At 26.7% G+C, this 19370-nt stretch overlaps 2 protein-coding genes across 2 annotated transcripts; both read right to left on the bottom strand.

Annotated features, from left to right (window-relative positions):
* Positions 1-2433: 2433 nt before the first annotated feature.
* On the bottom strand, positions 2434-6757 carry LOC134835553 (doublesex- and mab-3-related transcription factor 2-like). The gene is made up of 3 exons (XM_063850433.1): positions 6628-6757; positions 5567-5788; positions 2434-2846 (listed from the first exon to the last, which is right to left on the bottom strand). Exons 1-3 carry the CDS (start codon positions 6755-6757, stop codon positions 2434-2436), a joined length of 765 nt encoding a protein of 254 aa, XP_063706503.1.
* Positions 6758-9488: 2731 nt separating this feature from the next.
* Positions 9489-19155, bottom strand: LOC134833086 (mannosyl-oligosaccharide alpha-1,2-mannosidase IA). The gene is made up of 5 exons (XM_063847270.1): positions 18363-19155; positions 11496-12108; positions 10929-11437; positions 10753-10869; positions 9489-10489 (listed from the first exon to the last, which is right to left on the bottom strand). Exons 1-5 carry the CDS (start codon positions 18930-18932, stop codon positions 10352-10354), a joined length of 1947 nt encoding a protein of 648 aa, XP_063703340.1. The 5' UTR covers positions 18933-19155; the 3' UTR covers positions 9489-10351.
* Between the last annotated feature and the right edge of the window lie 215 nt (positions 19156-19370).

Genomic DNA, 19370 nt, shown 5'->3' with positions numbered 1-19370 from the left:
TAAAAAGTGAGCAAAAATCGCGCTGGTCGCCAAATTTGTGCTCAATTATGCGAAAATAATCGTGATTACTGTGCTTGAAGAAAAAGTGTATTTTCAAATTTGTTAAAAAAAATAATATGTGCTTAAAAAAACAAAGAAAAAATGGACCAAGAAAAGGAAAGAGAAGAAAAAAAATGTACAAACTCCTTCTTTTCCTCTTTTGACACAAATAAACTTCTAAACTCTATCGTAAGAAAAGTGAAGAAAAAACGAGACGTTAAAAATGCATAAAAAATTGCTCTTCGGTTAGGCACGAAGAAGATAAACAGGAAGCCTCGTTTTAAAAATATAAAAATAAAATCAGTTTCATACATAAAAGATATATTTTTCCGTGAATAAAATCAATAATAATAATCTTTCTCTCTCTCTCCCAGTCTCTTTTAGATTTTGTAAGACTACAGATAAGAGTTAAAATGACATAGATAAGGTTCATTCGAGTTGGTTGCTTCCATGAATGTACACTTCGACGCTTTAATACAAAATAAAACATTATATCAATATAATCGTTACCTAAACATTAGAGAGGAAAAATTGGTTAATGTCGCATTTATTTTCTGTGACATTTTTTCAATTTTTTGTTCTCTCTATTTTAAACAAATAAATAATTTCTTTTTGTATTGATTGACTTTTGTGAATTCTTCGGAATTTTTAAGCGATTGTGTATAAAGTGAAACATTTTCTACGTATATATATTACTAACTGCGATAGATAGGCCAGGCAACTTAGTGCCAGAGGTGACAATAAATGATCAAAAAGTTTAGATATGGTTTGGATTTCCTCGAATATTTTGGAAAAGTTCGGTTTTGACACTAATCTTACTGAAAAGGACTTTTAATTATTTTAAGATTAAATTATTATTTTTAATTTATTTATTTTTATATACATTTTTAAATTTAGATTTATTATTTTAAATTAAAAAAAAATAATAATTTAATTTAAAAAAAAATTACTTTTTTCTACTGATTTTTTGATATTATAATTTGTCGGACAAAATTAATTTTTTTATATATATTATATTATATATATTATATATATTAATAATATATATATTTTATATTATATTATATATTATTATATTATATATATATATATATAATATAATATAATTTAAAATATATATATATATATATTATACATATCATATAGAAAAAAATAATTTTGTTTGCAGCTTAATAAAAATAATTCCTTTTCAGTACCAATTCTGACAATTTTCCATTAATATATTTATAATCCTATAAAATTTGTTATGAAAATTCTCTTTTTTATATTTTTAGAATTATATTTCCATACTTCATTATTTGTTATTTTCACAGAATAAAATCTTCAACAAAAAAAACCTCAAAATTCTATAATCCTTTTTGGAAAGATTAGTGTGAAAAACCATACGTTCTTCATGGGATCAGCATTAAAGTTGATAAAATCATATAACATACATAATATATCAGAACCCAGCTTTAAACGTACCAATTTTCATATCTTTCATATCATTCCAAACTACCTAAAGGAACATATTTAGAACAATCAACTAACTTAAGTTTAACAAAGTACACTAAAATATCTACTAAAATTATAATTAAAACATATTTATATATAAACCGGTGATATATTAAATAAAATAAATAATAAATGTTTAAATGTTTTTATCTAATTTTCCATTAAAATTTTATATTTCAGTGCTCAAAGTGTTCAAAATTTGTTTAAACATATAAAAATTATGTTTATTTAATTTTTGAAAATCTAAATGTATAATCATATAGATAATAAAATTATTATAAAGTATCATTTTAAATTTGTTTATTATCGTATTACACACACTTTATTGATGAAAATATGTGAAACAATATAAATTTGGTGTCAACATGTGTAACGACAACCTTTCTATTTAACGCAAAATGATTATAATAGTTGTTGTTGTATTGTGTATTGAGGTATTATCATTATTATTACTATACAATAATATTATAATATAATAATAACATGCATAAACATAATGATAATTATATTAAAAAGATATTTTCATGAGCCAAAATTGTTAAAACATTAAAAATATTGAAAAATCATGTTGAAAAAAATTATTGATCATTAAAAAAAACTGAAAAGTGTATTAAAAGAAAATGGGATACAAATTTGAAAGTATTAAAAAATGACAAAAAATAATAATAATAAAAATGTTGTTATCAAAAACTAATTGTATAAAATTAAAATAATGAAAAAAAAAATCATCTACAACAAAAAAATTGTAGAAAACTTTAATAAATGTATTAATTTTGGGAAAAGTTACTCACCGTGTTTTATTTCAAAAAATAAAAAAAAATATTATAATTTAATAAAATACAAAATATATATATTTAACATGTACAAAATAATATTAGCTTAAAATAATAATAATTAATCCTATTTTATTCCCATTATAGCTTCGATCGAAAATGACAATTTCGGTTTTGTGTTCGTCACGTTGCTAATCATCGTCCCACACTCGTCGCCTATCATTTTCACCTCCTGCCTGTTATTATTATTAATAAACTGTTGCTGCTGCTGCGTATGCAAATAATTATCTGCCAACATTTTCAATCGATTAGATCCAATAAATTCCGTTTCTGATGAGGAATCACTCGCATTATTATTGTTGAAGAACAAAAATTTATTCATTATCGCATGCTGTTCATTTTTGTTGGTGTCCTGCAGCATCAGCGGATTGATAGGCATCGCTGGCAAATCCATGTACGGCGTAAGTTCTCGGTCGGCAAACGTTTTGCGGATACGAATGCGATCGGCAAGCACTGAGGGAATGTTGTTGTAACGGAATCCTACAATAGAAGAAAAAATTCTCATGAAATTTTTCGAAAGCAATCAGGCGGAATATTGAGAGCTGTCAATCAAATGTTTATGTAAGGAGATATTTTCGGCATTGACATTCAAAATATTCAAAAAAATGTCTCGACTCAAGATGTGACACACAAGAGTTATGTAATGTATAAATTTTCCACAGAAAAAAGGTTTGAAACTCCTTCTTCACATTTTTTTCGTACAACCTGTTCAAATATGATTTTTTTTTAAGAAAACATATTTCATGGAATCAATTTTCGTCCCGTTTTCGCAATAATAATCAAATTTTTGGGTCAAGAAACAGTTTTTTTGGTAATCTGAGAGAGAGACAGAAATAATTCGAGACATCCTGCTGACACACTGATGCCAAGTTGTCTACGAAAGTTGGGTATTTCGAATAAAGTAACGAACGAAAGTTGTCACATATGGTCGAAATTATCCAAGTTGTCCCTCATAATTGCAAAGATTTATTATTTCCTTTTGTTGCAGGGAGACAAAGTGCCTTTTGCATAATAATAATAACAAATAAATGGACCATTCATAAAAAAAAGTTGGAGAAAACGAGTCACTTTTAACCTTTTTTGAGCTTTTGTTTTCTGTTTGGTAAGTAATTTAATACGAGAAATACTTTAAAATTTTGAGATAATTTTTTGGAAGAGAAATTTCATTCATTGTTTTTTTTTGCGTAAATTTGTATTAAAGTAAATTCTAACATTTTAAAATAAAAAATTTAAAAATAAATTAAAATATATACAAAAAAAAATTTTTTAAAGAAAATTTTAAAGATTTGTAAATTGAAAAAAAATTTTTTAATTAAATTTTTTATAAAAATTAAAAAAAATATAAAAAATTTAAAATATAGGACTAAAAATATTTTTTTAAAGAAAATTTTGAAAAAATAATTTAAAAATCTATTTTTGATCGATTTTTTAAAAAGAAATTTTAAATAAATTTTCATTCATTTTAATTTTTTATCGAAAATTTTGATTATTTTTATTAATTCTTTAATTTGTATTTAAAAAAAATATTAAAAAATTGAAAAAAAAAATTTAATATATTTTTAATTTTTTATTAATTCTTTCATTTTTATTTTAAAATCTTATTTTTAAAATTAAAAAAAAATTAATTAATATTTTTTTATAAATCATAAATAATTATTAGGTATTAAAAAAAATATTAAAATTAAAAAAAATATTGAAAATAATTATTTTATTATTTTTTTTTTTTCAATAAAATAGGTAAGAAGTTTAAAATATTTAAAAATTTAATTAATTTTCTTTTATTACAAACAATTTCAATAAAATTCCTTGCGTCAAAAGCAAATTCTTCGCAACATTTTGTCTTTCATCAAGCACCTTGCATCGAAAATCCCGAAAATGCAACAATTTGCATCGTTTTAATAATAAAATAACGCAAATATTTCAATGAAAACTTGCAAATAATTTAATATTACAAACTTTTTTGTGCCTTAATTAAATTTGAAAAGTTTTTCCATGCCATGTTGCCATAAAATAATAATAAATACCAAATTATCGGCGGTTTGTACTTCAACTACAGATAAAATGTAGCGACAGCTGAATAAATTTTCGAATTATTCCACGAACTCGAGCTCAGTGTTCCTCTTCAATGATGTTGCTTTCTCGAGTGCGTCACTCAAGCGTAAAATATTTAAACTTTTTTTCCGCAAATGGAGAAAAATGTCACTTTAATCGCCTACCGCAACAGTATTCGATAAGGAGAGAGAGGAAAAATGTGCATCAAGTCATAACTAATCCAACTTAATTACGTTGCCTGCCTCCCTCTTAAAGTTTTTTTTTGAAAGGCATCAGATTGAAATTTGAACCGACTTGAAATTGTTGCATTTTCGTTCATTTCACACTATATTAGTCAGATTTCCTTTAAAATTTTAACTCTGTACGAATTTTATGAGGAATGTACGTCAGAACGACAAATTTTAAAATAAACAACATATTGAAACACTTAATAATTTCGGGAGTTTAGGTGCCAAACTGTCTGGAAATGTAACATTCCTTGGCGAAATGTGCATTTTTATCCGGGTTTTGTTACGGAAATTCGATATTTAACTTTTATGAATGGTTTGCTTGTTAATTTATGTCTTGAAAGTTAAAAGTTTTATAGTTTTTTTTATGGACTTTCTCTCCTTGGAAGGATTGCAGTAGGAGTAAAGTTAATTTTTATGACTTTTTTAAGTAATTATGTGTGAAAAAAATAAAAAAAAAAATTAAAATTAAAAAAATAATTTTTTGACAATTTAAGATTTAAATCAAAAATATTAAAAGGGGTAATTTCATGAAAAAATCAAAAAAATTAAAAATTTTTAAAGGATTTCCTTATGTCCTTAATAAATCTTTCGTCAAAACACGACTGATGTTCGACATCAAAGTTAATGAAGCATCCAATCGTGCATTAAATCATCTTTTCTGTTATTTTTTTATCCGAAAAAACGTATCGGAAGTACAAAAAATCCCGAGAAATCTGATCTTTTTTACATTTTTTACGACCCAAAAGCGTGATAATTGTTGCATTTTCAATAAACAATGTTTCCATTTTATTTTTCAATCCGAAAATGATTCAATTAAAAACATAAAAAGCCCATAAAGCCGCCACAATCTGCACCCAACTGTCGATTTGTGTGTTTAAATCGAGCGTAAAATGAAAAAAAAAAATTAAATACGCGTACCTTGAATGAGATCGCGTGTCTTCTGAAGACTCTTCAAGTGTTTCTGGTAGATACGTTTTTGTGCGATTAGATGATGGACTTTTGTCTGGAGTGTATCGTCAATTGTCTCGGATGATTGTTGACGTCGAAGTGCTACTTGTTGTGCCATTATTTTTTGCCGTTCGACAACGAGGAGGCAGTGCGGGCATGTGCATTCCTTCCAGCGGCAATAGCGTTTGTGACCTGCGAAATTTGAACAAAAAAACGCATTTAATTATAGGATTTACGGAAAAATGGCAATAAAATGATGGCGATGTGCAGTTAAAATGAGCAGAAAATTGATAATTGGCGATTTTGGAGTCATTTAATGTTTTTGATGGGCAATTACGTCGGAAAAAATGCAAATTTGGTAAATTGATGAAAGGAATGATTTGCATATTTGGCGGATTTTCCATGAATTTATACAAAAAAAACTATTTTTGGCAATAATTTTATAAGTAAATTTTCGAATTGGATAAATTTTTTAAAATTTTAAAAATTTTTATTTTTCGTTTTAAAAAATATTATTTTTTTTATTATTTTCGTCAAAAAAAAAAACATTATTAAAAAAAATATAAAATTTTGACAAAAAAATTTTTTTTAAAAAATTATTAATAAAAAAAAATAAATTGTAATGAAAAAAATTTTGAAAAAATAATTTCATAAAATCAAAAATTAATTATTTTTATTATTTATTATTAATTATTTTAAAATCGATTTTTAAATTAATTAAATAAAATTTTATAAATAAAAAAATTAAATAATTTAATTTTCAATAAAAAAATACAAAAACTTTCAAAAAAATAACTCTAAATAATTAAAAATTCATAAAATTGATTTTTAAAATTAATTAAATAAAATATTTAACTTAATTGGTCATTCATCTTTTATATAAATTGCATAAAATTTTAAAATTTCAATAAATTCAGATCAAAAACAACATTTTTCGGGTCTATAATTAACTCTTTAGGCACTCAATTGATGCTTTAAATCATTAATTATACGTTTTAAGCTTTGTGAATCAATAAAATTCAAAATTATACCTTTTAAACATGAGATAACTCCATGATTTCTGCATCTCGCACATTTAGGTGTCCTTAACAATCGTTTATTGTGGTTATTTCCTTTCACATTTACTTCCAAATCATCCATTTCACTGTTAATGGTTTGCATTTTTTTACTTTTAACAACCATTTATTTTAATTATTTTTCAATTTTTATTAATTTTCACTTTTTTTTATTATTTTTTAAAGTTCAAAGTCTTTCAAAAAGTCCTTTATAATTTTTTTAATTAATTAAGCAAACACTTCCCAACAAGTCAACAGTTGATTCACAAATGTACAAATCTCTTGTGTTTTTCTTCTTCTTCTTCTCCTTTCAACCACCAACTGTTTTTTTTGTACATCTCTCACACTCATAAATAGATTAACAACAAAAACAACAAAAAATCTCATAAAAACAAATCCAAGTAATTCAATATTTCACACTTAAATGTATCAATTCTATTGGTTGTATAATTTACACGAGAGAAAAAAAAACTAATTTATTCATATTTTATCTGTTTCAGCAGCAGAAGACGAAGGCGGAGTCTCGTAAAAAGTCCTCCATCCATCTGTTACTTTTCGTGTTAGATTTTCTGCATTTTACATGGTGTCAAAGTCAACCATTCGTTGTTTGTTTTAATAATTTTAATGCGTTTTTGTTATTTTTCACGTTTTTTAACGCGACCCGGATGAGATACGGAAAATTTTTCGAGGGAATTTTTTTCCGAAGACAACTTTGAACTGCTTTTAAGATGTCAACAAGATGATTCCCGATGAGGTGATGCGCGATATTTACATAACTAAAGTGCTATCAGCGACGAAATGTGATTAGGTTTATTCGAAACATATTGAGCTTAAGTTGTTTTGCGGGAAAAATGTTTGTTTGTTGTCTGTCTTTCATCGATTTTTGTGATATTTGATTTGAAAAAAAATTTTTGTGACTCTAAAAATAAAAAAATATAATTTAAAAAAATTTTTTAATTTAAAATTTTAGCTAAAAAGTAATTTTTTTATAATAACATTTACAAAATTTAAATTTTTTTTGATAAAAAATGTCCAAAAATGCACTTTTATCTCATTTCTTCGCTTGACTTTTTCTCACTTATTAAGATTTTTTCTGTCCGCCTTTGCGTTAATTGATATTGATATGAGAAAATTAGAAAATTGATACAAATGCGAGGCCTCTAGCACATTACTTGCGTTGAGTGCTTTTTGTCTGTCGATATGTTTCATGTCAACGCACATTTCGTTCTTTGGGTTTTCTCTTTCACTCCGCGATTAAGTGATTTTTTCTACTATCTATTACTAAATATTTCCCAACTTTGTGTCAAAATGATGAAAATATTTTTCTTACAAAGTAGTTTCTGATGAAAAACACCTGTGACTTTAAAAAAATTTTTTTTTAAACTCTGAGAACCTTGATTCGCCTCGATTCGTCGCGTAAAATTGATAAAAATTACAACGGAAGGAAATAAAAATGACTCACGAACGAAGTGATTCGCATAATTTTTAACTTTTAGTCGCAAAAATAATTCCCGAGATGCAAGATCCTCTGCTCCAACCCACAGGCGAAGTAATTTGCCCAACATGTACGGGCAAGACAAAACGAAAATTCGGTTACGAAATGTCTCCGAAGCAACATCTCATGGCTGTGGCAATGTGTTTGTGTGTTTGGTATGTTTTTCATTGGAAAATTTAATTTTTAAGTTAAAGTCCGATTTGAAACATGCAGCTTGGCTCCGTTCTTTTGGGTTCCGTATTGCATCAACGATTGGAAAGACATCAAATATACTTGTCACATTTGCGGAGGACGACTATAAAAGAAAAAAAAATTGAGTAAAATTTTTTTCAAATTTCTTAAAATTTTTTTTTCGTAAAAACTTTGAGCACGTCATAACTAACATTTTTCTCCATGAAACATATGCTCTGAGACGTATAGTTTTCGAGATTACCTCTCACGAACAAATTTTGTAGGGCAAATTCAATATAAAAATTGTAAAAATTGGATTTTCAATAAATTTTTATTTTTGTTTAAATTATTTTTAATTTTATAACCTTTATATTACATATTTTTTTTTATTTATTTGCATTATTTAATTATTTTTTCCCTATAAAGATATTTTTTTATATTTTATTTTTTTAATATTCAATAATAATAATAATTTTTACTTTATTTTAGAAAACTTCATTTTCTACTATTTACTTACATCCTAATGTGTGTGTTTTTTCTTTATATTTCTTGGAAGAAGTCTTTTTTTTAGAATAACGAAAAATTTTGTACAAAATATAAGTTAATTATGGACATTAGATTTTTCTCTGCTCTACGGTATATTAATATTTAAGGATGAGTATGTATCGGTTCTAATTATCAAAAATGATTATCGCGTTCAAAAAACAAAATTTTAGTAAACAATAAAAAAATAATAATTATATGCTAACATCGACATATGGACTTAACATTAACATTAATTTACATCACAATAATATAAATAGTAATTAATATTCATTAATTAATAGAAATTAATTGAAATTTCTTTACAAAAAAAAAAAATGCGAAAAAAAATTATTTTTTAAAAAAGAATAAATTTCTATGAAAATTGGTTATTAAATTATTTCTATTTTTTATTTACTGGCATCTTTTTTTATAATGATTAATTTTTTTTTAATATATTTTTTTTTATTTTTTTAAATTCATTTACATTACCTAATTTATTTTTTTAAATTTATAAGTATATTTGTTAATATTTGCTCTTCTTTTGTTGTTCGTTTTTATTTTTTAGAAAATTAATTTTAAATGGAAATTAATTATTTTTGTTCAAGAAATTCTATTTTTTTTAATTTAAGTAGAAATCACTGCAAAATTCAATAAAAAATTTATTTTTGAATATTTTTATTTTTATTTGAAAATAGCATAAAAAAATTAACTCGAACAGAATTTTTAAATTTTCTGGGTTTTTATTTATTATCTCGAGAAATTAAATAAGAGTTTGAAAAATACAAGACGTTTCCATCGAGAAAATCGCCAACCTACTAATTCAACATTTTTTGAATTTTGCAACATCGTCGCATGTCGTTTACATTGATCGAGTGACTTTAAGCGACCTTTTCTTCGAATTTGACTTCTTAAACCCCTATGGTACTATTTTCTTTGAATTATGACTTGATAAATTTTACATTTTTGATTTTTTACTTCATGAAAATGCTTTTGTGACGTCTAAAGGCACAGTACAGTCTTTAAAAATTCAGAGAAATTTTCAAAATTTACAATGATTTTTAAAAGAATTTCTGATATGAAACTTTCTCAGTCAAAAAAACATTTTCATTAAGCATTTTAACATTTTTTTTTACAAAGTTAGATCCCTTTTTTTGCTAATTTATTTTAAAGCTACTCTACTTATACGATAAATTTGTTAATATCTATAGTCTTATTATTTTTTTACACGTTTCCATCAATATTTTTGTATCAAAAAATATCGTCTAGTTTTGATCTGTTTCTCTTTTTTTTTCTCTTTCGACTATAAATTTATAATTTTTTTAAGAATTATTAAAGTCGTTACTACACTGTAGTAAAATCTTCAATTTTCTAAATAATTTTTTGTTTTTGTGTGCTATTTTATTCTTTTTTGTTCGAACTAATTTTTTTTAGAGGATGATTAATTATTAAGTTAAAGGTGGTTTTTATGTACATTGTCGTAGCAAACTGGCGAGGAATTGCATCTCAGGTTTACTGAGATGGAACTGTTGCGCTGACAGGTCTATAGAGATTGTTGACATTTTTGATGGGTAACGGATGTGCTTCGGTATTGAAGACCCATTCGTCGAGCGGAAGCAACGAATCGTCGGAGAAGAGAAGGTAAAGGTACTAAAATTGAAAAAAAAAAAAATTTTTTTTGAAATTATTTTTAAATGAAAATCAAAACTAAAAAAATTTAACAATTTAACTATCTACTTTTTGTATTGAAAATTTTTAATTTTTTTTTTGAAAATTTTTAAATTTTTTTTCAAAATTTTTTAATTTTTGTTTTCCAAATTTTTAAAACTTTTTTTGAAAATTTTTTAAATTTTTTTTTTTTTTGAAAATTTTTTTAAAAACTTATTGAAAAACAAAAAAAAAATGAAATTTACCTTTAACGTTTCAGCTAAAAAGAAACTTTGTTGAACATCATCCTTCACGGGATCTTCTTGATACACATTTTTGATGCCTGTATATCCGTTTGGAGTGCGACAATAATTCTCAAGGGCCTAAAATTTGATTTTTTTATCATCAAATATTTCATTTAACAACAAAATAAATATTTTACCTGCACGGCATCCCATCCCCAATCACGATACTTTTGATCGTGCGTCAAGCGCCACATGATAAAGTAACTTTCGAACGTTTCGGGACGCAAAATGTAGTATTTTTCCTGCGATTTGAGAGCTTTAGCTTCCACGCCTTCGGTAAAACGGAAGCTTTCGGGTCCCAAATGCGTCGCTGTGCGAATATAACTTTCGTGACACGTGTTTGTTAGACCTCTTGCGACTTCCATGTACTTTGGCGAGAGTTCATTATCTAACGTATTTGCTGCTAAACCGAATAATCCGCCCGCGAAACACGCCAAATGGTCCATTTTATGCTCTAATCTGTCAAATTTGAGATCTGACACGTAAGTTAGGCCTCCTTGACTCTTGCGGATCATGTGCTCCATGATAGCTGCCATTGCATCGTCGAACATTTGACGCCCATCTTCGTCGTCGCGATCGGATTGCAACCACGCTTTCAGGAGATATTCGTAATAACTGTCGCCCAAGGCACCCAATGACATGTGTTCTAAAAGGAAAAAAAAAATTTAGGTAAAAAAAAAAATTTTTTAATGAAATTTTCTTACGTTGTCCCCATTTTCCGGTTTTAGGATTCAAATAATTCGGATAAAGTCCTTTTGGTTTCTCAAGTTCCTTCAAAACTTGACGAATATTGTTGACACGCTCCTTGTAGATGGGATTTCCCGTGATGTCACTCAGATAAGCAAACTCCAAATGAAGCGTCCCGAATTCCGAAAGGATCGAAGATGCTCCGCTAGCCCATGCATAATTCTTGCTTGAGCCTGTACGAAAGTTAATGAGAGCATATGGGATTCCCGTTGGTGTTTGGAACGCTGGGAGAAGCTTATCTGCAGTGTATTGTGCCTTTTCTTTGAAAATTGGATCTCCTGTGAGGGCATATAAAGCCAAAAATCCTCCAACAAAACGAATATTTGTCTCAAAAACGCTTATGTCGCCCGTGACGTTGTCCAAATTGAAGCGTTGAGCTACCCATTCACGCCCTTCGTCAAAGTCATCTTTCATGCCCATGATGAAAAGTGTGTCAAGAGCATCGACAATTGTCGCTCCCATATCGTAAGCCCCGAAAATGCTGCCCGTATGAGGTCTCTTCGACAAAGGACGTAACTCGTTCTTGCCCCATGCATAAGTTTTGTAATTGTTCCATGCGTGCATCAACATCTGAAACGAAAAAAGATAAGATAATGAGTATCTATCGGGAGGAATTATTCAAATTTTATCAAAAAAAAAAAAATTAAAAAAAATATTTAAAAAAATATAGGTATTTAAAAATTTTAAATATAAAAAAAAATAAAAAAATAAAAAAAAAAAAATTAAAAAAATTTTAAAATTATTAAAAAACATAAAAATATTTTTTTTTTAAAAATAAAAAAAATAAAAAAAATTAAAAAAAAAAATATATAAAAAATATTTAAAAAAAAATTAATAAAAAATTTAAAAATAATTATTCAAATTTTATCAAAAAAAAAATCAAGTTATAATAGACGACATCCACATTTTTTCTTATCACACATCGCGTATCAATCGAGATCCACACAATTGACGATGCATGACAAAAAAAGTTGTTTCAATCAATTAAGTGTAACAACAACAATGTGATACGATACGATCGCTAATGACCTTGAATTGTTCACAACTGCTGCAATCACTCGTTTATTTACTGTTTTAGTAAGACAAAAAAATGTTTCAGTTCAGGTCTCATAAAAAATGGAAAGTAACTTTTCAAGTTTAAAGATTCCCGTTCATATTTTGACGTCACGACATGCAATTTACTCGAAAAAAATTCATTTTAACACAAATTTTTTTAAATTTTTTTTTCAAAAGCTCTAATTAAAAGGCGACGAAACATTCCAGACTACTAATTAATCTTATCCGACAGATAAAATTAGAAGCAATATTCCTTAAAACAATTTGCACAATCATTAATTAATGCCGCACGACAAAAACCCATTGAATAAAAGTAAATCAGCAAGACATTGCCGGCAGTGATTCGGTTCAGTATTTAAAATAAAAATCGCATAAGAAAGAGAGATGATGACGACAGAACACTTTTGTAAGACAAATGATCGAACACAGAAACGCAAACCTTGAGATGAACCAGAAATTTAATGAAAAAAAAAGAAAAGAATTTTTTATTGTACTATCTAGGAATTGTAAAAAGTTGCTGTATGATCGTTTACGTGCTTTATTTATTTAGGGCAGACACATACAAAAAAAAAAGCAAACAGAAGAGAGACATAAAACAAGATTACTGTTACTTTTTTTTTTGCGTTGCTTGTTAAAGTTCACACAATTCTGCTGGTTTGTAAAAAAAGTTGTAAAGGTAATTTCTGAGAGGTTTTTTAGAGTTTGTGAAAAGTTTTAATTTAAAAGTTTTTTTTTGCTTTGAACTTTTATTTTAAAAAATTTATCTTAAATAAAATCGAAAAAAAAAATCATTCAAATATTTTTTTAAAAAATCTAAAAAAATAAAATAAAAAATTTTAGAAAACTTAAAGAATGTTAAATTAAATTTTTTGATTTTTTTTTTTAATTATTAAAAAAAAATTAAAATAATTATTTTTTAATTAATAATTCCAATAATATAAAAAAAAATTAAAATTTTTAAATATGAAAAAAATATTAAAAAAAATTTTAAAATTTTAAAAAATTTTTAACATTTTTTTTAAATGAAAAAAAATTTTAAAAAAAAATTAAAATATTTTTTAATTAATTAATTAATTAAATTAAAAATTAATTAAATATAATTTTAATTAATTAATAAATTTTAAAAAAATTAAAATAAAACTTTTTTCAAAAAAATTTTGAAATTTTTTTAAAAAAAAAAAAATAGATGAATTTTGAACAAAAAAAAAAATATTAAAAATTTTTATAAAATATTTTTCAAACTCGATTCGACCTCTTGTAAACAAAAACCGAGCAAAAAGGAAAAGAAATATAATTATTACTCTTTTTATTTCCCTTCATTGTCATATTTTGCGCCATAAATCTTACCCATTTTTATGCAAGATAAAGTTCAAGCGCTTTGACACGACAAAAATCTGCTACGAACGATGTGACTTAATGACATTGCATCAACTTCTTGCATAAAAATTGCAGGAAATATTCGTCAGGAAGTACGACAACTTCACTTTTTCGCGCAGTTTTGTAAGAAAGTGAAGTCATTAAACTATTATGACATTGGCTCAGCATTAATTTTACATCAGAAAATGCATTTCTTCGATCTTTACTTCCGTGTCTGACAAGAAGATTAAAATTATTTATTTTTATCGGACAACGTCCTTCTGTGAACTTGAAACGCGCTTGACACACATCTTCAAAAAACAAATAAAACGTGAATAAATTTGTGTTGGAGCATCAAATAGACGAGTTGTTATGCAAAACATTGCGTTTCAAACAAAAAAATAAATTAAAAATGGGTGTTTTTGAATAATATTCAGTCGGAAATGCGCTTTAGATGATGTTTTTATGAATTTACATCGTTCGTTGGGATCACCCCTCAAACCGGTTCAGCTTGATTTATTGTCAAACACCTGACCTTACACGTTTTAGTTGTGTGTTGATCAAAAAATAGCCAAAAAATCACGGAATCGATCCAAAATGCGGTTGTTCATCGTGAATTACCGACCGTGTGAACACTTTTTTTTCTCCCAAGCATCTATAAATAAGTAAGTAACCGCGATTTGCACGTTCATTTCATGCACAGAAGACACTTGACAGGCAATTACACTCACAGCAATTGTCTTTAAACGACATGAAGCGTGATTCTGTTGATTTCTTCAATTCATCGAACGCACGAAAAAAGCTCCAATTTGCCGCAACGAACTTTTTTCGATAATTGATTGGGTCATTGGGTAAAAGAATCATGTCAATTCCAATCACAGCGGGCACCAATGTTGGTCAGAAACAAATAAATATTGATATTTTTTGCTTGTAATGTAGGGCGTTCAATACTCGTCGTCGGGCTTTTGAATAAGTTATGCGATGACTGAAATGATAAATGTGGTAAGAAATGTTTGCTAATTGTTTGAGTTTATTTACAAATGAGTTGTCGAAGCTAATTGGGCATCAAAAGTGTGTGAAGTTAAAACAATGGAAACGTCACTTGAATAATTTCAATAAACTGTAATTTGTATGGTAAGTCAACCAATGGATTTATGAGCTGCTCGATGATTTGTTAAAATTGTTTTAATTTTTATTGAGTTTCCGGTCATTTTTAAAAATTTTTATTTAAAATTTTCGTTCGAAATTTTTCAAAAAAAAATTTTTTTTTTCTTTCAAAATTTTATAATTAATTTTTTTTTTTTTTTTGAAGATAAGAAAATTATTATTTCAAAAATAAAAAAAAATGTAAAAAATTAAATATTTTTTTTTAAATTTTCGGAATTATCTGAGAAAAAAAATTCAAAAAATTTAAAGAAAATTCCAAAAATTATAAAAAATATTTTAAAAATTATTCTTTTAAAAAATTTAAAAAAATTTAAAAAAATCAAAAAATATTAAAATAATTATTATATTTTTTAAAATTATTAATTGATAAATTTTTAAATATTTTTTAAATTTTGAAATAATATATTGAAGTATTTAAAAATATAAATTTATATTTTTTTTATATTTTTAAATTTAATTTTTTTTTCGTGTTTCAGACCGACTCAAGGATAACTTTTCATCAAATTATCTATCTTCAGTTTTTATCTGACACCATTAACCTTTGTCGTAGTTCCTCTTTCCTTTCCTTTAATGTTGCTTAGATATCTTTTTAGTATCTCTTTCATGTAAAACTCATCAAAAAACATCATAAAAAGATAATATTTTTAATTAACGACCACAAGTAACTCGCAAGTATCCCCCTTCCATCGCATCACGCACCCGATCAGCCTCTCCAAACACAATTATCACCTAAAAATAACACAAACATGCCATCAAACTGATATACGAAACGATGTCGAACTCACAATTATGGGTCAATACACTCGTTAAAACCAGCATTGCATACGTGTCGTTAATAAATAATGCTGCTCAAGCCCACTTTAGGCTACAACCAAGGTCGTCTACTGTCTATTTTTTGCAAATCAACTTTTTTGCTGTTCATGAAAAAAAAAAATTACGAGGGTAATGAAAAATTTCTTCCATAGACGAGTTTTTTCGATTCTTAATTAAAATTAATTTTTTTGTCGATTGTCGAGTTAGATAAATTTCAACGCCCAAGTCAATTTTTCGTGTTAGGTAACTCGAATAGAATTCTTACATCATCTACCGGCACATGGCACATCTTTGCATCAATTAAAATAATGTCGTGCCGCATTTAGTACACGCGTAATTAAAAGCGACCGACCTACATCAACCGCAAATAATAATTGCTTAGATTAAAAATTATTTATAAAATTGAGCGAAAAGAACGTGAACTAAATAGATAAATTAATGGAAGCAAAGTCGGAAATTGAAAACAAACAAGGGATTGTTCTCGTTTTTATTTTCTGTAAGCGATAGGTCTTCTTTAATGAGTTAAAGAGTTAAAGAAATTTGCTGAATTAAAGAAATTTGCTGAGTTAAAGAAATTTGCTGAATTAAAAAAATTTGCTGAATTCGTAAAATTTGCTGAGTTAAAAAAATTTGCTGAATTAAAAAAATTTGCTGAATAAAAGAAATTTGCTGAATTAAAAAAAAAATTGCTGAATTAAAGAAATTTGCTGAGTTAAAGAAATTTGGTGAATGAAGAAATTTGCTTAATTAAAAAAAAAAATGTTGAATTTTCTTACTTTTTGAGCTATTTCAAACTCAATAGTTTAAAAATAAAAAAAGGTTCAACAAACTCGTACCAAAAATATAAACAAATTTCGCTTCAGGTGTCATTTGTTGACTCGTTAACAAAGTTCAAGTTGTCATTAACAAAAAAAAAAATAAATAAACAAGTTTTTTCCCAACCGGAGTTTCATCTATTTTTATCAAATTAATAGAAAAATTACTGCGGAAGTTGATGAACAACCGGTCAAGGAAATTTACAAAACTTTTTCTTCCTTTGCAACTCGAGTAAAGGAGAGAAAAGAACACAAATCGATAATGTTTCTCTATATACCCAAATTAATGGGAATCTGGCACACGATGCCTTACAAAAAAAAATCAAACTAAGGCAGTAGTATGCACAAACAAATAAATAATACCTTTCATTCATTCCAACACTCGAGCTTACAGGCACATAAATAATACAATTAGTTTCGTGCAATGTAAAAAATTTGTTTACTGTGTCAGAGATATGGGAATTTCGTTACATTTATGACACAATTTTGATCTAATACGTTGCATAACGCTGTAAAAAAATTATTATTTAATTTATTCGAGGTGTTTGTTTATTTGTTTTACTCATTTATCAATTAGACTTGATAAATTTATGTGCATTGAAATAGTGAAAAGGTTTAAATTTGAATTTTATTATTTTAATGCAAAATTTGTGATTAGAAATGCGCTTCTTTCTGCGAATTGATAACTGAAAGCGATTAATTCGTAAATTAAGCATTGTTTCATGCTTTCATAAAATATTTTTTTTTTCTGACAGAAAATTTTATTAGTTTTTATTTTATTAGACTTGCTGAATTAAAAAAATCTAAAAACTCGTTTGCTGAATTAAAAAATTTGCTGAATTAAAAATTTTGCTGAATTCATAAATTTGCTGAATTAAAAAATTTACTGAATACATAAATTTGCTGAATAAAAATTTATTTTAGAAAACATTAAAAAATGATTTTTCTCATCAAAATTTGTAACATTTCAGATGTAATTGATAAGAATTTACTTGAAAAATATTTTAAATCCATTCATCAATCATACAGAGATTTTTTTAAACATTCCCAAAGGTCAAAAAGTTGACACGCACGCACAAATTTGATAAGAACAGTTGGTTAAATTATAAAAAAAAATCTTAATTAAGGCAAAAATCACTCATAAAGCTTCTTTTTTGGATCGATAAAATTAATTACGAGCGTGAGCATCCATAAAACGAACGGTAATTGGTGATTTTTGTCTAATATTTACACTGCCGACAGTATTTATTTAATAAACACATCAAAAAAAAAAAAAAATTACACGCTCAATAAATACACTCAGCTGTTCAAAAAGTTTTTTAAATTTTTTTCTCAATTAGAGCGAAACATTTCTAACGTGCACGATTGAATGAAAAAATTTCTCAAAACTGTATGGTATTCATTTCAAAGAACGAGGAAATATGGAATGTACATATTTATTGAAATTGCGGATGGTTTTCATTCGTTTTGCTTTGCTAACATTATCGAATGACATGGATGCAAATTTAAAAAAAAAATTGAATTTATTACAAAGACACGTCATGTTACTTTAAACAATTAAATTTTTTTGAACAATTTCAATACGTGTCGTCGCTCTTATCAATTTTTTTTGCTTACCTCTTTGACTTTATTTCTGCGTTCTCGTGTCACGGGATCCTTATCCTCGCTATGATGAATTTGATGATCCAGCGCCGAAGTTGCATCTTTCACGGCATTAATTGCTGCCAACGAGCCCGGTTCAGGTTGTTGCATCGGAGGTTTGATTTGTCCATCGCCTGCATTGTTGTTGTTATTCGCTCCTTCGTCACTTGACGCTCCTCCGACGACATTTTCATTGACATCCCGTTCATTCTTCGCCGTTTCGGGCTTCTCGAGAATGTCGCTACCCATCTCGTTGCTGATTTTCTCGCGTAACTTTTCGCGATCGTTGATCATGTGAATGTCCTCGTCGTTATCGCCATGCTTAATTGGCGGCGCAGGCAGAAATATTTCCGGAGCATCCTTCAAATGCTTGTAAATCCTCGTCACTTTGTCCGAGCCAAAGTTATCGGGCAGCAGGAAAAACGCACCGAAACACACGAAGCAAAAGGAAACGACGACCAAAAGGATCAGCAGCTTTTCCGGATTTCGACAACTCCAAATTTTGCGAGAGTTGATTGTGTTCATTCTATTGTAAGTGGGTAACATTTTTTTTCTTTTCGTGCAGAGATTAATTTTTCTTTCACTAAATTTTTTTTTTTCTAAATCTTATCAACTAATCGGGCACAAAAATTCCGTCGATCTTCACGTTTTGGAGTAGAGACTCCCTTTTTTAGTGGTTTTGAGCCCTTTTTGACGCTCAGAGCTCCGTGAACAAGATAAATTTGCAAAAAAACACGGAGACGATTCGATTTTCAGTCCGATTGATTCATTGTTCCGAAGTTGACTGAAATATTGAGGCGAAAGAAATTGATAAATGTCAAACTTTTAATGGGGCGTTGTTCATTAATTATTTTTTTTTTTGATTTCGATTTTTTTTAAATTAAAATTATTTTTTTTTGTATTTTTTTAAGAAAATTAATTATTTTTTTCTTTAATATAACAAAAATTTTTATCTGATTTTTTTTATTTTTTTTAAAAAATAAA

This window comes from Culicoides brevitarsis, chromosome 3 (genome assembly GCF_036172545.1).
Source record: "Culicoides brevitarsis isolate CSIRO-B50_1 chromosome 3, AGI_CSIRO_Cbre_v1, whole genome shotgun sequence".
Classification (NCBI taxonomy): Eukaryota; Metazoa; Arthropoda; class Insecta; order Diptera; family Ceratopogonidae; genus Culicoides; species Culicoides brevitarsis.
This window is presented reverse-complemented; position numbering and strand designations above follow the sequence as displayed.